The sequence below is a fragment of the Neurospora hispaniola genome (assembly GCF_033458365.1).
Source record: "Neurospora hispaniola strain FGSC 10403 chromosome Unknown B0T23scaffold_4, whole genome shotgun sequence".
In the NCBI taxonomy this organism is placed as follows: domain Eukaryota; kingdom Fungi; phylum Ascomycota; class Sordariomycetes; order Sordariales; family Sordariaceae; genus Neurospora; species Neurospora hispaniola.
The window spans coordinates 2702168-2719038 of record NW_026944409.1 but is presented as its reverse complement, the minus strand read 5'-3'; the positions used below and the strand labels follow the sequence as shown (position 1 = coordinate 2719038).

Sequence of the window (16871 nt, the reverse complement as noted above, 5' to 3'; positions counted from 1 at the left end):
GTTCCGGGGGATTTCACGTCACTTTTTAAAGCGGGACACGGTTCAATTACTACACGCATCATAGGGATTTGCTAGAGCAGCGCACAATGAATGGACAACGGAAAAAGCATGATTCTTGACCAACTTCAATAGGTCCTTGTTCTTGGGTGATACCAATCGGGGAGTTCATACGGATTGCAACAAAAATGCCTGAGTTCTTGTTTAGTTTTTGATCACGCCTTGTCTCCTTGTTTGCTGAACCGTTGACTCTCCTGGTGTGAAGATGCGGGCCATTGTTATTTGCTAATATCAGAGTCACTGACGCTCTCTCAATCTAGTTTCCCTTCCTGTCCTCCTGCAACAACTCGGTTCCTTTCTTCAAGATCTCCTCAAACACATCCTTTCTCGGCCCCTTCAGTTCCTTGGAGTGATTTCTCAGAATCTCCGCAACCAACACCAATCCGTTCTCGCGGTCTTTAGCCGTAGCAGCAGCCGATGGCTTGGTCTCAGCCTGTTGAGGGTTGAGGTTCAGTCCTTCCATGATGGACGTCACCTCAGCTGGCTTATCCTCCTCCTTCTCATCCTTAATCTCCTCAATCCTTCCACTATCACCACTCTCGCTCTCCAACCCAGCAGCAACCTCCTCACTTCCCGTAACCGCCACCGCCAACTTCTTGACCGCCTCCGTCCCCTCGTTCAACACCCTCAACACAACATTGGCTCCTCCATCCGTCGATCGCGCAAGCAACGCCAGCACAAATAACACCTCCGACCTCAAAGCCGGGTACTTCCCCTGCGCAAGGAGATGCGCCAAGTGCCTCGCAATCAACGGGCCATGCTCCTCATAAAACTCCTCGCGAGTTGTGCCCCAGTCCTTCTCATCCAGAACTTCGACCTTGTCCTCTCCCTCCTGGGCAGTAGTAGCCTGCAATGCTCTGACCACACTCATCACCCCCCTCGCCGTCTCGATCTTGGTCGGCTCCAGATCCGATCTCGCGCCAAGCGTCATCAGTAAATGGAAGTAGCTCCTGACCTCTTCCTTTTCCGTATGCTTGAAGTCCGCCGCCAAGGGCTTACATAGCTTGGCGACGTTGCCGGGCGCATTCACCAACAACAGCCTCGCAAGCGAAACAGCAGCGAATTGCACCTGCGGCTGCACCGCCGTCTTGATCCACGCGCCCGCAAGCAAATCCGGCAGGAAGGCTTCGCCTATCGGGATCTTGTTGCCCTGCGGGATGGCCAAGTTCTTGGCGAACGAAAGAATGGCGTGCAACAGCTGCGGGGTGGCAGGGACGGAGGTGTTGGAAGGGTCGAGCGCTTGCGCGAGGAGGGAAGCCAGGTGGGTGTGCACGTGGAACTCAGGGTCCGCGACGAGCGCGGTGCTGGCTTCGTCGGAGCGAGACAAGTTGCCGAGACATAGGCAGGCGGCGGTGCGGAGGTGTTGGTTTGCGAATTCTGCGGAGGATAGCCAGAGGAGGAACTTGCGGGATACGGGGCTGGAGGAGATCGGGTAGAGCTCGGAGAAGGAAGGGTGCGCGGACAGGTCAGCTAGCAAAGTGACAAAGGTCGTGCAGACGGTCTTGAGCTGGTCGAGGTCGTCCAGGTCGGGTTCGGGTAAGTTCTCATACGAGAAGCACGCGTTGTAGAAGGCTTGTTGGAGGTGGAGGATGTTGGAGGCTGAAGAGAGGAAGGCGGGTTGGAGGGATTCGTAAGTTAGGTAGGCGAGGGCGACGGTGCAGAAGCCGTTGAAGAGCTCGAGGGAGGGAAGGCCGGAGGGGGAGCCGCCGGCGAGAGCGAGGAAGACGGCGGGGGTGGAGGGGTCGGCAAGTTCGGGTTCGGGTTCTGGCGGAGTTTGTTAGCTACAAAGGGAGATGTGAATATTAAATGGTTATGCGTACTCTGAGACACCAGTAACTCGAAGATGTTGTTGATGAGATGGAGAACTTGGTCGTGATCTCCTCCCGGCTGAAGGGAACCCTCTTGCAACAGAGCTACAAGAGCTTTGCTTAGCCCTGCTTCACACACCTGAAGTTGTGCCGGCTCTAGAGTAGGATTAGCTGAAGCTTCGTTTTTCCAGTGTTCGAGGGCACCGTACCATAATCAACAATGACGTTGTATAAAACGGGCAACAACAAAGGAAGAAGAGACCTGTCGTTCAAAAAGCGGATGACAGTACGAAGTTGACCAGACTCAACCAGCTTGGCTCTGTTCTCATCTGTGGTATGTTTAGCTTAGGTCCGTTTTGTCCATGGCTGCATACAGAATTCTTACCGCAATCGGCACATCCATTTCCAAGCACACGCAAACATTGACGCTTCAAGCTCAGATCCAGCTCTTCTGTTGGTAAGACTTTCAAGACGAAGTCTAGGATGCCGGACTCTCTGAGAGGATTTCGTAAACTGGCTGTTTGATGAGTTGAATAGTTAGCTACTCATCTTGCCAAGTTACCTTTTCTGTCTGGGTTCTTTAACGATCTGATACGTCCACCGAAATAAAGGGGAAACTCACGATCTCTGACGCCATCACCGATTCTTTCCAGAAGACCGGCCAATGTGTCGAGCGGTTTATCTCCGCCATTCCAAGCGGCCTCAAGCTGGCTCAACAAATTCTTATCGAGTGTGAAAGCCATTCTGGCTTCTTACTTCCGTCGCAGTATCTGCCGATGAATGAAAAAGAATTGGTTGCCGAACAAGCGGTGATGTTTGGGAGACAAAGGAGAGGAGGTTGAGGTGAGAGCTTCAAACAATAAGGTGAGTGGGGCTCCAAAGTGGGGAGGTCAACAAGGTACCTACAGCTGTTACTGGGGTGAGGTATCAAGCTGGTTGCAACAACTCCCTCCGTACCGCGGAATGACTGGTCCAACAGCAGTCAGTGTCTCTCGTTCGTCGATCACCGTGGCTTTGATCTCTTCCTGGGTATTTGTTCAACTGGTGATAAGCACCTTATGATTGATTGCAGCTTGAAGTTCGGGTGTAGTGCTGGCCAGTGACATACCTTACAAGTCCTGCGCTAACACTGGAACGGGTTGATAGCTCCCCTTATCAATTCCACAGGACTTGGCATCTGGTTATTAGTATTGATTTCATAAGACTGCGAACACAGTGGGTATGATGTCAAGCACAGAGAAATAGTCCAAGAATTCTAGCTCTTGAGCGTAGACCATGCGATAGCCCGAAACTTCACGTTGAACACATGGCTCGGACATCCTCCCATATTCAGGGGTAATAATCAAAGCAGCGCAAAACGACAAGAGGGTATACAACAAAAAAAGACACCCGTATATGCTACATGCCACATTATACACTTTACCGGTACACAGCAGTAGCCACTGCGACCGCGTAGGGAGACGGCTACACGTCCATCTTTTGGGCGCATAGATAGTATACACATGGCCGGCGCCGCATCGATCCCGGCCAGGATCATCTGTAACCATCGCCAGACCCACACCTGCTGCGCTCACTTTACTGCCAACCACAGAAACCACTCCTTACTGCTTGCTACCAAGCCACTTGAGCTCTACGTACTTGCCGTGGTTACCCGTACCCAAAACAGGAAGCTCACGCTTCTGGAGCTCCTTCTGGATGACCTTCCAGCGACCAACCATCTTCTCCTTGTCCACAGGCGTGACTCTCCTGGGGTACACCTTGACGTTCGGGAGCTCGGGCAAGATGCTGCTCTGCTCGATCTGCTCAGCAAGCTTCTTGGGCTTGGGAGGAGTGACGAGGGCATCCATAAAGTTGGCGACAGTCTGGATGCTGGTGAGTTTGCCGTCGGAGAGGATGTGACCGGTCATTTTCTGGATGCGCTTGGCAGCCTATATCGAATGAAAAGCTTCTGTTAGCTAACTTGTCATGGATAATAGAATTTGGAACTAGACGTACGTAGAACTTGACGACAGGGTCCCGGATGATAGCCTCCTTCCAGTCGTTGTTCCAAGACTTGCGGAGCTCGACGGCCTCATCGACGGTCAACTTGACCAGGGAACCCTCCTCGCTCTTTAAACGATAGCCGAGCTTCTTGCCCTCCCCGAGCAATTGCTTGGCCTGCTCCTTTTCGCCGAGAGAACGTAGCCTGTTTATCTCCTCCTGCCACTCGCGCTGGTAATAGGTCTTTTCCGCCGCGTTCCGCATGAGAATCCAGACCTTCTGCAAGTCGCTTTCGTTCTTGAGCGACAGCTCACCGTTCTCCCCACGGCACATCTCCACAGAGACAGTCCTCTGCCAGTGATCACCGTTGCCGATAATGGATGCCATATCCGCAGGGTTCTTGGGGCTGGCGCCGAACTTCTTCAGAGCCAGACCCTCGACGAGCGCCCTCCTCAGAATGACCTTCAACAGCCTGGGGTCTGTGATCTTCTCTTGCGGGGCAAAGCCCTGGTATTCGAACTGCTTCCCGCCATCCCTGAAATGCTCCGGTTTGCTCCACCAGTCGGACATGCCACCGATCTCTTGCAGCCCCGCGCCGGACGTGGCGGGCTCATAGTTGGGGTCTCTGATCTTCTCTGGGGCGTCGGCCCGCGTGGGTTGTCCTGGAAGAACGAGATTGACCTGCCTCTGGGTTTCGACGAATCCTCCTTTCCTCTTCCTCTGTTGTTCAACGGTTTCCCTGGACTCGGTCGCGGTTTCGGCGGCGGCGGCGGCTACCGGCGCTTCGGGAGTAGTCTCGGGAACAGTCGAGGCGCATCGGCGTTGTGTCTGGACGGTGTTTTGCCAGACGCGGTTACGGGTGGCGGAGATTTGTGTCGAGAAGCTGCATGACTGGCAGATGGAAGAGGAGTCGGCAGCGGCCCTCGGGGTGCGAAGGGGAGCGGCCGATGTGGAAGCGACAGACGACGAAGAGCTGCACAGGGCAGAGGCCGTGGACGGTATCCTCGGAATGCGGCGCATGGCTGGTGTGTTGAGGTTGCAACTTGCGACAACGGCACGGTGCAATGGGGGCCTGTATGGATTGTCCGGGGGGGGTGGTGACCGGGTTGGCGATTGCGTTCGCGGGTGCGGACGGGGCGACAATAATCGGGCAACGAGCGGGCGACTCGAGGCGCGACGGATGGAGTCTTTGCCGGTCAAAAAAATCGAGCCCCGTTCTGCCCGTCCATCGGCCCAGTTGCCGGCCCAGACACACCCCGGTCGGCCAGCCGGGACGGGTGCTTGGCACTGTGGCAGCCACTGAACAGCCTCCAATTGCACGCAGAGTGCTCCCCTCCAGCTGTTGACGGTTCAAGCTTAGTTAGTTCATACGACCCCGCGATTGAAAATCAGCCACATTTGCTGGTGGCTGAGTGAGAAGCTAGCGGCCGGGTAGCTCGTAGTGGTTCGCAACTAGCTTCCGGCCAAAAAATCTCTTGAATTGGATGATCGGATGGGCTCCCGGCAACGTCTACAATCTCCATATCTCCCTACCTCGCCATCCTAAAAAGTGTTAGAGTCCCCCCCGAGAGCCCCATCTCGCCCTTCAACCTCGTCCGGACCCGACTGCTCGACCTCGACGCCGACTACATACCTGCCCAAACCGGACATCCTACAAATATACTCCAAAGCCGATTCAATGGCGCCCCCGTCGAACCCCCGCAGCGTCTCGGACGCGACACGCTTCACGCCCACGACCCCCCATGCCAGCTCCAAGTCTGCGGATCCCCGGCTCAACACCCCCAAGGGCTCGTCAACAGGTCCCAAGGAACCCAAGATGCCCGGCACACCCAAGTTCGTCGAGACACCAGAGCAAAGGGTTGCGCGGTTAAGAGCTGCGCACTTGAAGGCGAAGCAGGCGCAGGTTTCGAGAATGGACCGGATCATCGACGGCAGCAGACGCTTCTTCGACTCGGCTCACAAGGTCACCGTCTTGGGGTTGATTGGTTTCACAGGTTAGTGCAGTCCAGTCTGGCCCCTCTCTCTTGCCGCGTCTCCCACCACTTTCTCGCAAGCAACCCGGTACCTGGTACCGGGCCATTAGATCCAAGAACGAGAAACTAACATACGTCATAGTGATGGCCGGCTTGGTAACTGCCTACACCGCCGCCGACATGATAATCTACAACAAGAACCGCAAGGCCGAGTTCATCGAGGCGCAGAAGAAGATGGAGGCCGATTCGCTCGAGGCCGCCCGCCTGGCCTACATTACCGGCAAGGCGACCGAGGAGCAGACTGCGCTGGTGGAGGAGTACCTGGAGAGTGAGCGCGAGGCTGGCCGTCCGAAGCCCTCCATCTTCTCCAAGCTCCCCAGTGTCATCGGCGCCCCGACTCCCATTACGAACGAGACGACAGAGCAGACGACAACGAGCGTATCAGAGGCGGCGACGTGGCCCGCGGCGACAACACCGAAGACGACCGAGGAGCAGCAGCAGCAGCAGCAGCCTGCAGCTGCGGAGGAGAAGTCTGGGCTATGGGGCTGGCTTACCGGCTCGCTGAAGAAGGAGGATGTTGCTGCGGGTGCGGGACAGCAAGCCCCCACGTTGGTCGGCGCTGTGAAGCAGGAGACGAGCGCCCTCAAGGAGAAGGCGCAAGCGGCGTTTGAGAAGGAGAAGGAAAACCAGAGGAAGGGTGGCCCCCTTGACAAGGTGGGCCTGCCTGAGCAGAAGTGAGCGAGCTGAAGCAAATCGAGGAAAAGATAAAGAGTCCATTCTCCGGGGCGGGCGATCTAAAGATGGAGCGGTCTTTCATGATTATGAGGGATAAGGTGAGGAGTGAGGACATCAAGCCGATTTGCTCATGATGATCATCTCCTGGGAACGCATCCTACAAGCAGGCTTGGTCGTTTGTGATCTGGCGATCTTTGGCGTTGCTATGTCTCGAATATGGTCACCAGAACTAACCAAACACTCGATGAGGGTAAACAGATTTTGGGCGGGTGGCGTGGGCGACGGAATCACACAGCAACCTTTGCAGAGCTTGGCTGCTCCTGGGAGACCGCCATGACAGAGCGTCGCGGGACCTGTAGTACGCATATCATGCGTACAGAGCACGGTTTCAACAACACGACAAGAGGTGTTGATGAATGATAGGAGAACGGGCTAGGATATGTGCTCGACAAGGAGCCCCCTACCCCATGTACCATAGTGTAGAAAGGAGTTATTGCATAAATCGGCGCAGAGAAGATGGATTACGTAAATACATGTAAGAGACAACATAGTCGTAGAAGTATTCGAAAACTGTATTGGATGTTTTGTATGCCTCACATTTAGTAGAATCTCCATCACGTTGAGTCAGGCATTATAAACAATGGGTTAGATCTCTACAGCCTGGACTCAACACTGGCACGAGACGTTCAACGAATAGGTAGACTTCAGATATTATATTATTCGTCAATCATTGTTATCTGCGTAATGCAATTAGTTGAGCTAGTAAACTTAAACTTGGGTGACTAGTATCAGTCACCATCTCATAATCATCTCTGCTTTCCTCCCCATGCGCTGTGTTTCATCCCGATCTTGGGAGTCAACTTGGTATATAAACGACCGTGTGATGTTTGTAAATGTCAATGACGACCCCCGCCTTCCCCTAACTGGCCCCGAACTCCGAAAGGCAACCCAGTGAAAGCAAAAGAGATATGAGTATGCTATAGGGTTTGGCTTTTTTTTTCTTTTTTTCTCCAACGCTCTGTGTCCTTGATACTCCTCCGGACCAGATAAAAAATGGTGCAATACCATTTCATTGCCATGGCGGTTCGAAATCATGATGTGGCCGTAGTAGAGCAGTCGAACTCAGGGCACTCGATTTCTGAGAGCCCCTGGAGGCATAGCTCCGTCTTCAACCCATTCAATCCTCTCCTTTCTTATCCCAGGTCCTCAGGAGCCACCCACAAGGTACCCTTCCCCAAGCTTCCGCGAAGCTCCCCCTTGCTCTCCTCCTCTTCCACCCAGAAGAATTCAATGAAATTGAAAAGGAAAGATCAGCTGATCATCCGCCTACCGCCATCCTACGACACAATAATATGGTTGAAATGCCCCGGAACCTTCATCCGGCACTTCTCGCAGTCATCCCGATACCCTATGCTGAACGACCTCTTCATGCCCGGCTGGTTGGCCATAGTCCACGAGCTGACCGTGTGTTTGGAGCGCTGATGGCCCCTTTTGTTAGGGGGTGACGTGGTTTTGGGCGATGTCTGTGGGGATCCCATGTCTATCTCGACACCATCGAAACTACCATGACTATGGCCATGACCATGGCCGTGGCTTTGGTATTCTCCCTGGGGAATAGGCGTCGGCTCGCGGGGCCCCATTTGGCTATTAAGAGAAGAGTTGCGTAACGGCATGGCGGAGAGGAGTGGATGGCTGTGGGTTAGTTGGTCGAGGCTGCTAAGGCGTTGACGGGGGAGGTGTTGTTGGCTGTCGCGGTGGTCGTGGTCATGGTGATGTTGATGGCCGGCGTGGTACGACTCGAGAATCATCCGCGGACTTTCCCCCATGCCACAGTCCTCCATGTCCCCTCCTACCTCACTAATAGGAGAGGGGAGCCGACGGTTCTGCACCATGCTCCAGTCCTCCATCACCTGTGCGGTAGCTGCGGCGCCGTCGAGAGAACGAGGAACGCTTTCGTGGCCTAGTAGCGAGACGGATGGCTCGTGGTGCTGCTGTGTAGGCGGAGGGACCCCATATGAACCCCGGTGGTCCATGGTGATGTTACCCGCCGCTCCACCCCAGTGCTTACCCCGGCCTTGCTCGGCGAAGCTGCAATGAATGGGCGTCGGGATACGCTCACTGATACTGGGTTCAGGCGCCAAGTGGTCTGGTTGAAAGTTGCCTGGTTGGAGGTACTGCTGCTGCTGGTGCTGTTGCTGCAGTTCTTGATGTCTCGGTTCTGGTTCGCAGTCCATCATTTCCATGTCCATGCTGTCCGGGCTGTAATTTGACGGTAGCTCCGGCTCGGCCGCCCATACGTGCTGCTCTGTGACCGCAGGGTCATTATGATCTGAGATGTCCGGTGCCCCATAGTACTGGTAGCCCGAGACGACGGGCTGTGGGTCCTCTTGCGGAAAACTCGGTGTGGACGTCCATCTTTTGGCAGTGGGTGATGTCCGAACAGGCAATATTTGTTGGCGTTTCTGGAGCGGGTGTTAGCATCCCAAGTATCGAAGGCAGATGATATGACGGTCTCGGATAAAGGAAGGTTGACAGCAAAAGTCGGGCGAGGCAAGGCGGGGCAGATATATAGAAGAAGACGTCGGGTGAGATGACCCTTGACCGAAGCGAAAGAAAGCGGCTTACAGTTCGGTGCTCAGAGAAGCCTGATACCCCTCCCATTGCGGCGTCTGCATAATCGTCCTCCCGCGATCTCTTTCGAGGGCCTGTGGCCCATGCATGAGGAGCCATCATGTCGTCCAACCTGGGTGTGCGCAACACGAAGCGGTGCGTAGGCGATACCCAATATTGGCAGTCTGCAAGGGAATCAATCGGGCTGTTACGGTGTAGAAACAAGCAAGGGTTGGAAGAGTGCAAGCTTCTTCTTATTATAAGTACAGCCCGGCTGGAAGGTTGGTGTTTGTGGAGAGAAGACTCTGGGTGGCTGACTGGGACTGAAAGAATGCTGAGCGCTGTGTGTATGTGTGTGTGTGTGTTGGCCGTGGTGGTGTTATCAATCTTTGTAATGCCGAGATGGATGTCACGGTATCGGCATGTCTTACGAAGACCACAACCTCAAACCGCCTGACGAACTGTAAGAGAGACTGGAAGATGCCCGAATTGCCCAGCTCACTCAGCACCTCACTCCTTGCTTGCCCTTTGGACTGTTCGATTTGATAGGCAGAAGCCGCTTGGATGGTGAATAGGAGACCGCCTTCTCGCAGGGAGACCAATGGAAAGGGCGTTGCGACAGCGACAGCGGAGGTGAGGGGGGGTGGGCTGAATTGTTCCGTCAGTTCCCAAAAGAGCACCACCTATGGGGAAGGCTTTGCCCACTTGGTTGCCATTCGGGGTCCCAAACTGGGGAGTGGGCTTGTCACCGACCGTCCGTCCCTCCAAGCCGCTCTTCGTTCCTTCCCGTGCGGAGACAACGCTGTCCAGGATCTTTTTTAGTCTGGTCTTGGTCTCTGACTTGGATGCCGCGATCGACAACTTTCACGTTGCAGCTCTTGGACGTATCCGAGAAAGCAGAAAGAGGTGACCGCTGAAATACGGGATTCACTGTTTCAGAAACACCAGAAAAGTAGAGGTGGTCACTGAAATTTCAAGACAATGGAATGTGCCGTGGTGGCGGGGTGCAAGTAAAAAAAAAAAAAAAAAAAAAAAAAAAAAAAACTTGAGGTGGGCGCCGTTTACCCCCTGGCTTTGATAAACAAGCTATGAGCTAAAAGAGGTCAGAGTTTGCAGGGTCTGGAAAGGTAAATAGTCCCGTGAAACATTCAATATTCTCAATCCTCTCTTTCACCACCAGTACAGAATCTAACGGACACTATCACACGATAAAACACCAATGTGTGGTGGAAGAGACTGGCAAGTGTGCGCCGGCAGGCATCTACGTCAGTCACTGCAAGGATGTCAAGAAAGACATCTGTTGTGGACTTGGTGCAGGAGAAGAACAGCAACTGAGACATTGCCTACGAGGCACAAGAATCTGAGGTGTAATTACTAATCTGTTAACTCGTCCATTGACGTAGGTATACGGTAGAAGGACCACAAAAGAACACTTCTTGTGTTGCGACTGGCAATGGTGAGCTGACAATTCCACGGTTGGGTGTTTTAGAGTTGTTTACCATGTGAACAAGCCCGCCGCCATTCTGAAGAGTTTCCACCCTAGTCCAGGACAAATAAACGGGGACTCCAGAGCACAACGTCAACGGCAAATTGACAAGATGGTCACTAGTTCGTAGGGCTGTAAACACCCACTGGGGACTATGAATGACCAAAGTAACGAATGAGAAGAAGGTAGTAAGAGGAAATAATACCGTCTTGGTCTTTACAGCGATGGCATGGTTCTGGTGATCTGATCTGGTCCGGCTGCAGTCCATGTTATTTTGTCCTGGACGACGGACCTAGCGTCTTTTACTGCGAATGTGGGGAAGACCCTTTCAGCTCCTCGCCTTTGTTGAGAAGAACAAGATCACGGCACATGCGCGCCGTGCAGCCCCTGTAACTGGCCCCAGTGGTCCTTTTAAGTCTTCAGTCCGTCGTCGTCGTCGTCGTCGTCGTCGTCGTGGCGAAGATGTTGGGTGGTTTTTTTTTTTTTTTTTTTTTTTTTTTTTTTTTGCGAGCAATATCTCTAGAGCAGCGACCTGAAGAGCTTCAGCCCTATGTCACCAAACAGACCCGGTCGAGACGCATCGCAAATGACTCTTCAGTTTTGGGTTTGATTAAAAAGTTGACATGGTACAGACCCTCAGGTCAATGTTCAGTTGTTCCCGGTTTGGATAGGTATTTCATCGGCCATTTCGTCCAGACTTGGCCTCCGGCTCCAGACCGAGGACATCACAAGCGTGGACCTTGATGTTCTAATTTCCATGAAACCAGGTACCCTTAGACATACTATTACCACACAAGCTCTTCACTCTACTACTCGTCCGTTCCGTCTACTTTAGAAGGCGATCGTCTGTCCTTGATGTGGATGCTGCAAGATCAGCAACAGTTACGTCAGGTTCCAGCATGGTTTGGGTTTGAACGGTCCCTGATCACTTCATAGCGAGATACAGATACTTGAACCCTTCAACTTTGAAATCCGGTACAAGAGAGTATCTCGCAGTTCACCGATGCCAGAAATCGCGAGCTCGCTACAGCACCTCAAGCTGCAGTACGTCCCAATACCCCTCCAGTCCAGATGAGCATCAGGCCAGGCTAGGTGGTGCTCAGCCTTATAAGGCAACCTATGGACGAATTCTTATTAGTCAAGCGAAATCGATAGATCGAACGGTATGCCATGCTCCGCAAGATCTGCCAGACCGTCAACCACAGACCGACGGTTTGCTAGAGGTATTGTGTGTACCCAGATCGGGCCAAGGTTATGGAGTTGCAACTTTGAACCTAGAGGTAAACACTAGACTTTCCAGTTGAAGTCTCTTCCCTCACTTTGAGGCTGTAACCTCTCCACAAACCATACAGGTACTGGGAACACTTTCATATGTACTGAAACAACATTTTCGGCCAGTATGTCCATGTGGACAGGTTACTACCCATATAGGTTCTTCTTAGCTTCAACGACAACCAAGCCATGTTGTCTGATTCAGGAAAAAGAAGCCTCTGGTCTTTCACCGTGCAAGAGATGGCCCATTACTGAGTTGTATAATAACTTCAGTCTCATGACAAGAAAAAGATAAAAAAAAAAAAAAAGAGAAAGAAAGAAAAGTCAAATCCCAACGCTGTATAGAACGAAAGTCAGAATTTGACATCTATACCTCCTACGCGAGGTTGCCAAGTGTACCTTGATGGCCAAGAAGGGTGAAACTTCGGTGCTCTGCTTCCTTGGCATCCTCGGTAACCGCTCCGGCTTTCGGAGTCCGCCGATTCACATGCCCCCGGACAGGATCCATCCCAACACGTCACTCCTCAAAGAACGTGTCAACGAGTAGAATCCACTCATTCTTGGAAGACATTGTTGATATCGAGTTCTCTTCACTGGTGCTGTTAGTTGGGAAGATGGGATGAAGGAGCAAACGTCTTTTTGCTGATGTCTCTAACGCGGTGAAGAGACTTTGGAAGAGACGCGGGAAGGTGCAGAGCGAGTCTTATATTGTCTCCAAGTCACTCACCAAGGTAGACTGTAGGCGGGTCAAAGTTGCCATTGAATGTATCGAAGACGATAGAGGTATATATACAATGACAACGTATGTTAGAAGGAAGAGGCGGTAGGTCGCCTGGGCTTCCACGTACACCCCGTTCAGTGGAAAAGCCAGTACCAAACTTCTTTCATACTCGTCGGCGCCAATCCGAAGAATACGTGCGTAAATAAATCAAACATCGAAATGACCGAGGTTACCGGCGTCCGTCAACTCGCGGCTACGGGTGTCGCTGCTGCGGGCCGTTACGTGATGTCCTCACTGGCATGTCAAGATGCAGTGGTTCATGTTGCATTGGAGCGGCCTCGAACCCTGGATAGCATCAACAGCTTCTTCCCGGGAGCCCTGGTCCATTGGTCCGTTTATCGGACACTAGCAGACGGAAGCGGATGGGGCAGCCGAGTCGTGGTGAGGCCAAGCGCCCGAGACGAATGAAAGAACCCCGAATTACCACGCCCACAAGCACCACTTGCTAGCCGGGAGTTTCAACGCCATGTTTGGAGAAGAACATCATGTTGTCGATCGAATTCATCCGTGGGCTCTATTCGAAAATACAGGGCACTGCCTGGCTTCCAAACTAAGCGTGAATGTCAATGGCAGGCGGCATTATCCAATTCCACTCTTCACACAAATTTTCGGTCCCGCTGACTGAGTGTGTGTGTCAGTTTCCACGGGCATGTGTCCCTGCCCCGCACAGATCTTCTCAAAAGTTTACGGAAAGATACACCCCGGACTTTGTGCCTGCCTGCGCGCTTGCTTCCCGCTGTCCACATCCCGTCTCCGTTCGAAGCCCTCAGTCACCTTGTTCGATTTTCAATTTGGATGAGAGGCCCCCTGGGTGCTTGAGACCCTCGTACAGGAGTTTGTGAGTCACTACGAGAATATTTGGAGCTGTACCTTGTTTGGCAATATCTTTTCGTCTTATAAGTAGCCGGACGGAGGCGGTGTTTTCTGCCATCTTTCTTTTCATCCCAAAGAAAGTCTATAGACTGTCCAGTGAATTGCCTTAGGCCTGGCCTCATCCGCAAACCCTTTTCGTTAGGAGCTACACTACCTTGCTACTTATTGTGCCTTCCATCCGCTCACCTTGGCTTCGGTGGCTGCAGAATTTCTTTGTTATTGACTCCCCTTCCACCCCATTCCCACTAACGCCTTCCTTGTCGCCTCTTCCCAGGCCAATCACAGTGTCCAATCATACGTTTGCCAACAGGGTCTTGCCTGCCTTTAATTCGCCCTCACCTGGACTTTAAGCTCCTTCCTCTGCCGAGATTCTTTCCTCTCGACCTTGCCAAGCAAAAGTCAAATCACCTCCGTCGACCAGAGTCATTCTTGAACTCAGTTTTCTTGACAGCCTCACCTCTCGACTTCTCCTTCTACACAATCACGGTTTAACTCACTTCAACCTCAACCATGGTCGGCCCTGATATGGTGGCCCTTCGGGCTGATGACACAAGAGGTATGAGCATCATCTCCCAAGCACCCGCGCGGATTATCACAAGCTCGGTGGGCATCATGACATCGACACAGTCGGGACTACATATACCTGCGGTGTTCTAAACTGAGCAAATGCCCAAGTTCTTGCGTGCTTTGACTACTCGCACTAACTAGAAATTTCACTATTTGCTACAAATTCCAAGCACTGTGACTAACACTATCTTTGTTTTCCAGTCGAGGGACAGGATCCCCTCATCCCTCCTGCTCTTCTCATTTCCGAGATTCCCATGACGGATGCCGCTCTCGAGACTGTTGTTAAGGGTAGGAAGGAGGCCGTAGGTGTCATCATGGGCAAGGATGACCGTCTCCTTGTCGTTGTTGGCCCCTGCTCCCTTCACGATCCTGCCACAGCTCTCGAGTACTGCAGCAGGCTCAAGGCTCTTTCCGAGAAGCTCAAGGACGACCTCGTTATTGTGATGAGAGCCTACCTCGAGAAGCCTCGCACGACCGTCGGCTGGAAGGGTCTCATCAACGATCCCGATATCGACTCTTCTTTCAAGATCAACAAGGGTCTTCGTATCTCCAGACAGCTTTTCTGCGATTTGACCTCTGCCGGTATGCCTATTGCTTCGGAGATGTTGGACACCATCTCCCCTCAGTTCCTTGCCGACTTCATCTCTGTCGGCGCTATCGGCGCCCGTACTACCGAAAGCCAGCTTCACCGCGAGCTTGCCTCTGGTCTCTCTTTCCCTGTCGGTTTCAAGAACGGAACCGACGGAAACCTCGGTGTTGCCATTGATGCCATTGGCGCTGCCGCGGCTAAACACCACTTCATGGGCGTTACCAAGCAGGGCTTGGCCGCTATCACCCGCACCAAGGGCAACGAGCACGGTTTCGTTATCCTTCGCGGTGGCACCAAGGGCCCCAACTACGACAAAGAGAATGTTCAGGCTGCGAAAGAGACTCTCATCAAGAAGGGCCAGAAGCTCGCTATCATGGTCGACTGCTCTCACGGTAAGTCTCCCACAACCTTGACACTTGCACATTCCAACAGTGACTGACAAAGACCAGGCAACTCCAACAAGGACCACCGCAACCAGCCCAAGGTTGCCAAGGTCGTTGCCGACCAGATCCGCGAGGGCGAGAAGGCCATCATTGGTGTCATGATCGAGTCCAACATCAACGAGGGCAACCAGAAGGTTCCCGCTGAGGGTCCCTCGGCGCTCAAGAAGGGCGTCAGCATCACCGATGCCTGCATTGACTGGGAGTCCACTGTCTCGACCCTCGAGGAGCTCGCTGAGGCGGTTCGCGAGCGTCGTGAGGTGAACGGTGGCCTCGCCAGCGGTGTGGCTACCCCCAAGCCCAACCCTCTTGAGGAGGACTAGAGGTTTTCTTCCGAAGAGAGTAATGAAACTGGGGTTAGAGAGGCAGTAATGCAGGGAGAGCTGTACCAAGAGACTGTGCAGTGGATACCGCATGTGATGCAGCCTGATGATATCGAGGAGCTGCCCCATCCGTGCGAACAGTTCTGAAGGCATTCAAAAGGAAAACGGGTCATTAAAAGTTCTTGCTTGTAGTTTCACATATGGCGGGGAACCAAAAACAGACACGACTATGGAGTCAGTGGCGAGCAGTAGGAATAGCATCAATGCCTACTAAGACATTGGAGAAGCATACATATTGATACCCATATGGATGTCTGAACCTCTATTCTCTCTTCGTTTCGCAGAACGGAGCCAGCTCAGGTGACTGTTAATGAGAGATTGCGAGACTCTATCGCGATAACAGTGCGTTGTTCTATACTAATATGGAAGGCTTTGGTCAGTAAATTTTTACTCAACCGTAGTCTGACGTTCCCTTAGTTGTCTTCATATGAGAAGGCCATCGATGTCCATCCTACTATGTCGGGCTTTGACGCGTGCTGTAATCCACGTATTCGGCAGACGTTGCAATGACTCTGGCCCAACTACACTTGGATGCCAGAGGATCGCTTCAAGACCTTCATGTACTAAACAACCAATCCAAACAGCTTGGTATACTGCACGTTAAAGGTGGGGATCAAGATCATACGGTTCATTCAGCAGCTCTTGACCAAAACAGAAGGATCATGTGAGATAAGCGTACGATCATCTAGGTGTCTTTTGCTCTCAGTGAACGTCCTTTTAAAAAGCTACCTTTACTTACTCAAATCCAGCCATTAATACCTGCCGGTATATACGTGATCTCGCTATATAACCCAATCAGAAGCTTAACATCCAGATCATCCTCACTCTCAGAGAGCAGTAAGTTCAGCTAGGCCACATCGTTCTCGACTTCAAGCTTCTGAGCTAGTCCATGCATGCCCTTTCAGCTTAGATCCTGAGAAGAGGTATAACTAAGCAGCACACCTCAGCCGGCACACCTCAGCAGGCTCAGACAGATCTCCGATAGATCCAAAGTCATGAGGATGTTATATCAGTCCTCAGCATATTTGCACCCCGATCACTTGCTTCACCAACCAGCTCACGCGCACGTTCAAGCACATGGTAAAACCCCAATTCCTAACCCATAACGCCCCACACAAACCACAAACAGACATAACATTTCATTATCTCCCCATCCTACAATTTGACCGAGTTCAGCGCCCTCCCCCTCCAAGGAGACTATATGCCCCCTGTCCTGTACCTCCTTCTCCTCCTCCTCCTCCTCCTCCTCCTCGCCCTTGCCCTCCTGCTCCCCCGCTAAAAGCCCTCCTGAATAACCCCCTCCAATCCCCCCAAGCC

The 16871-nt window shown here is 52.7% G+C and overlaps 5 protein-coding genes across 5 annotated transcripts; 2 read left to right on the top strand and 3 right to left on the bottom strand.

Moving 5' to 3' along the window:
- Nucleotides 1–313: 313 nt before the first annotated feature.
- B0T23DRAFT_316063 (uncharacterized protein) lies at nucleotides 314–2608 on the bottom strand (the record flags this gene model as incomplete). The annotated part of the gene is made up of 5 exons (XM_062834902.1): nucleotides 314–1821; nucleotides 1878–2021; nucleotides 2075–2194; nucleotides 2251–2382; nucleotides 2488–2608. 5 exons carry the CDS (start codon nucleotides 2606–2608, stop codon nucleotides 314–316), a joined length of 2025 nt encoding a protein of 674 aa, XP_062693118.1.
- Nucleotides 2609–3109: 501 nt separating this feature from the next.
- On the bottom strand, nucleotides 3110–5034 carry B0T23DRAFT_338305 (ribosomal subunit 39S-domain-containing protein). Its single transcript, XM_062835842.1, has 2 exons — nucleotides 3861–5034; nucleotides 3110–3793 (listed from the first exon to the last, which is right to left on the bottom strand). The coding sequence occupies exons 1-2, from the start codon at nucleotides 4863–4865 to the stop codon at nucleotides 3467–3469; spliced, it is 1332 nt and encodes a 443-aa protein (XP_062693117.1). The 5' UTR covers nucleotides 4866–5034; the 3' UTR covers nucleotides 3110–3466.
- A 627-nt stretch (nucleotides 5035–5661) lies between these two features.
- On the top strand, nucleotides 5662–6556 carry B0T23DRAFT_315818 (cytochrome oxidase c assembly-domain-containing protein; the record flags this gene model as incomplete). The annotated part of the gene is made up of 2 exons (XM_062834886.1): nucleotides 5662–5839; nucleotides 5961–6556. The coding sequence occupies 2 exons, from the start codon at nucleotides 5662–5664 to the stop codon at nucleotides 6554–6556; spliced, it is 774 nt and encodes a 257-aa protein (XP_062693116.1).
- Nucleotides 6557–7769: 1213 nt separating this feature from the next.
- On the bottom strand, nucleotides 7770–9506 carry B0T23DRAFT_147016 (uncharacterized protein). Its single transcript, XM_062832462.1, has 2 exons — nucleotides 9179–9506; nucleotides 7770–9015 (listed from the first exon to the last, which is right to left on the bottom strand). The coding sequence occupies exons 1-2, from the start codon at nucleotides 9284–9286 to the stop codon at nucleotides 7891–7893; spliced, it is 1233 nt and encodes a 410-aa protein (XP_062693115.1). The 5' UTR covers nucleotides 9287–9506; the 3' UTR covers nucleotides 7770–7890.
- Nucleotides 9507–14002: 4496 nt separating this feature from the next.
- Nucleotides 14003–15923, top strand: B0T23DRAFT_146966 (phospho-2-dehydro-3-deoxyheptonate aldolase). Its single transcript, XM_062832461.1, has 3 exons — nucleotides 14003–14131; nucleotides 14344–15123; nucleotides 15181–15923. Exons 1-3 carry the CDS (start codon nucleotides 14086–14088, stop codon nucleotides 15492–15494), a joined length of 1140 nt encoding a protein of 379 aa, XP_062693114.1. The 5' UTR covers nucleotides 14003–14085; the 3' UTR covers nucleotides 15495–15923.
- The last annotated feature ends 948 nt before the right edge of the window (nucleotides 15924–16871 follow it).

Bases quoted from the DNA above. Each gene is read 5' to 3' on its own strand.
- B0T23DRAFT_147016 (XM_062832462.1), bottom strand. From the start codon at position 9,286: ATGATGGCTCCTCATGCATGGGCCACAGGCCCTCGAAAGAGATCGCGG. The intron at 9,016-9,178 runs GTAAGCCGCTTT...CACCCGCTCCAG, and splicing joins GCTTCTCTGAGCACCGAACT to AAACGCCAACAAATATTGCC.
- B0T23DRAFT_146966 (XM_062832461.1), top strand. From the start codon at position 14,086: ATGGTCGGCCCTGATATGGTGGCCCTTCGGGCTGATGACACAAGAG. The intron at 14,132-14,343 runs GTATGAGCATCA...TTTGTTTTCCAG, and splicing joins TCGGGCTGATGACACAAGAG to TCGAGGGACAGGATCCCCTC. The intron at 15,124-15,180 runs GTAAGTCTCCCA...GACAAAGACCAG, and splicing joins CATGGTCGACTGCTCTCACG to GCAACTCCAACAAGGACCAC.
- B0T23DRAFT_338305 (XM_062835842.1), bottom strand. From the start codon at position 4,865: ATGCGCCGCATTCCGAGGATACCGTCCACGGCCTCTGCCCTGTGCAGC. The intron at 3,794-3,860 runs GTACGTCTAGTT...CATTCGATATAG, and splicing joins ACCCTGTCGTCAAGTTCTAC to GCTGCCAAGCGCATCCAGAA.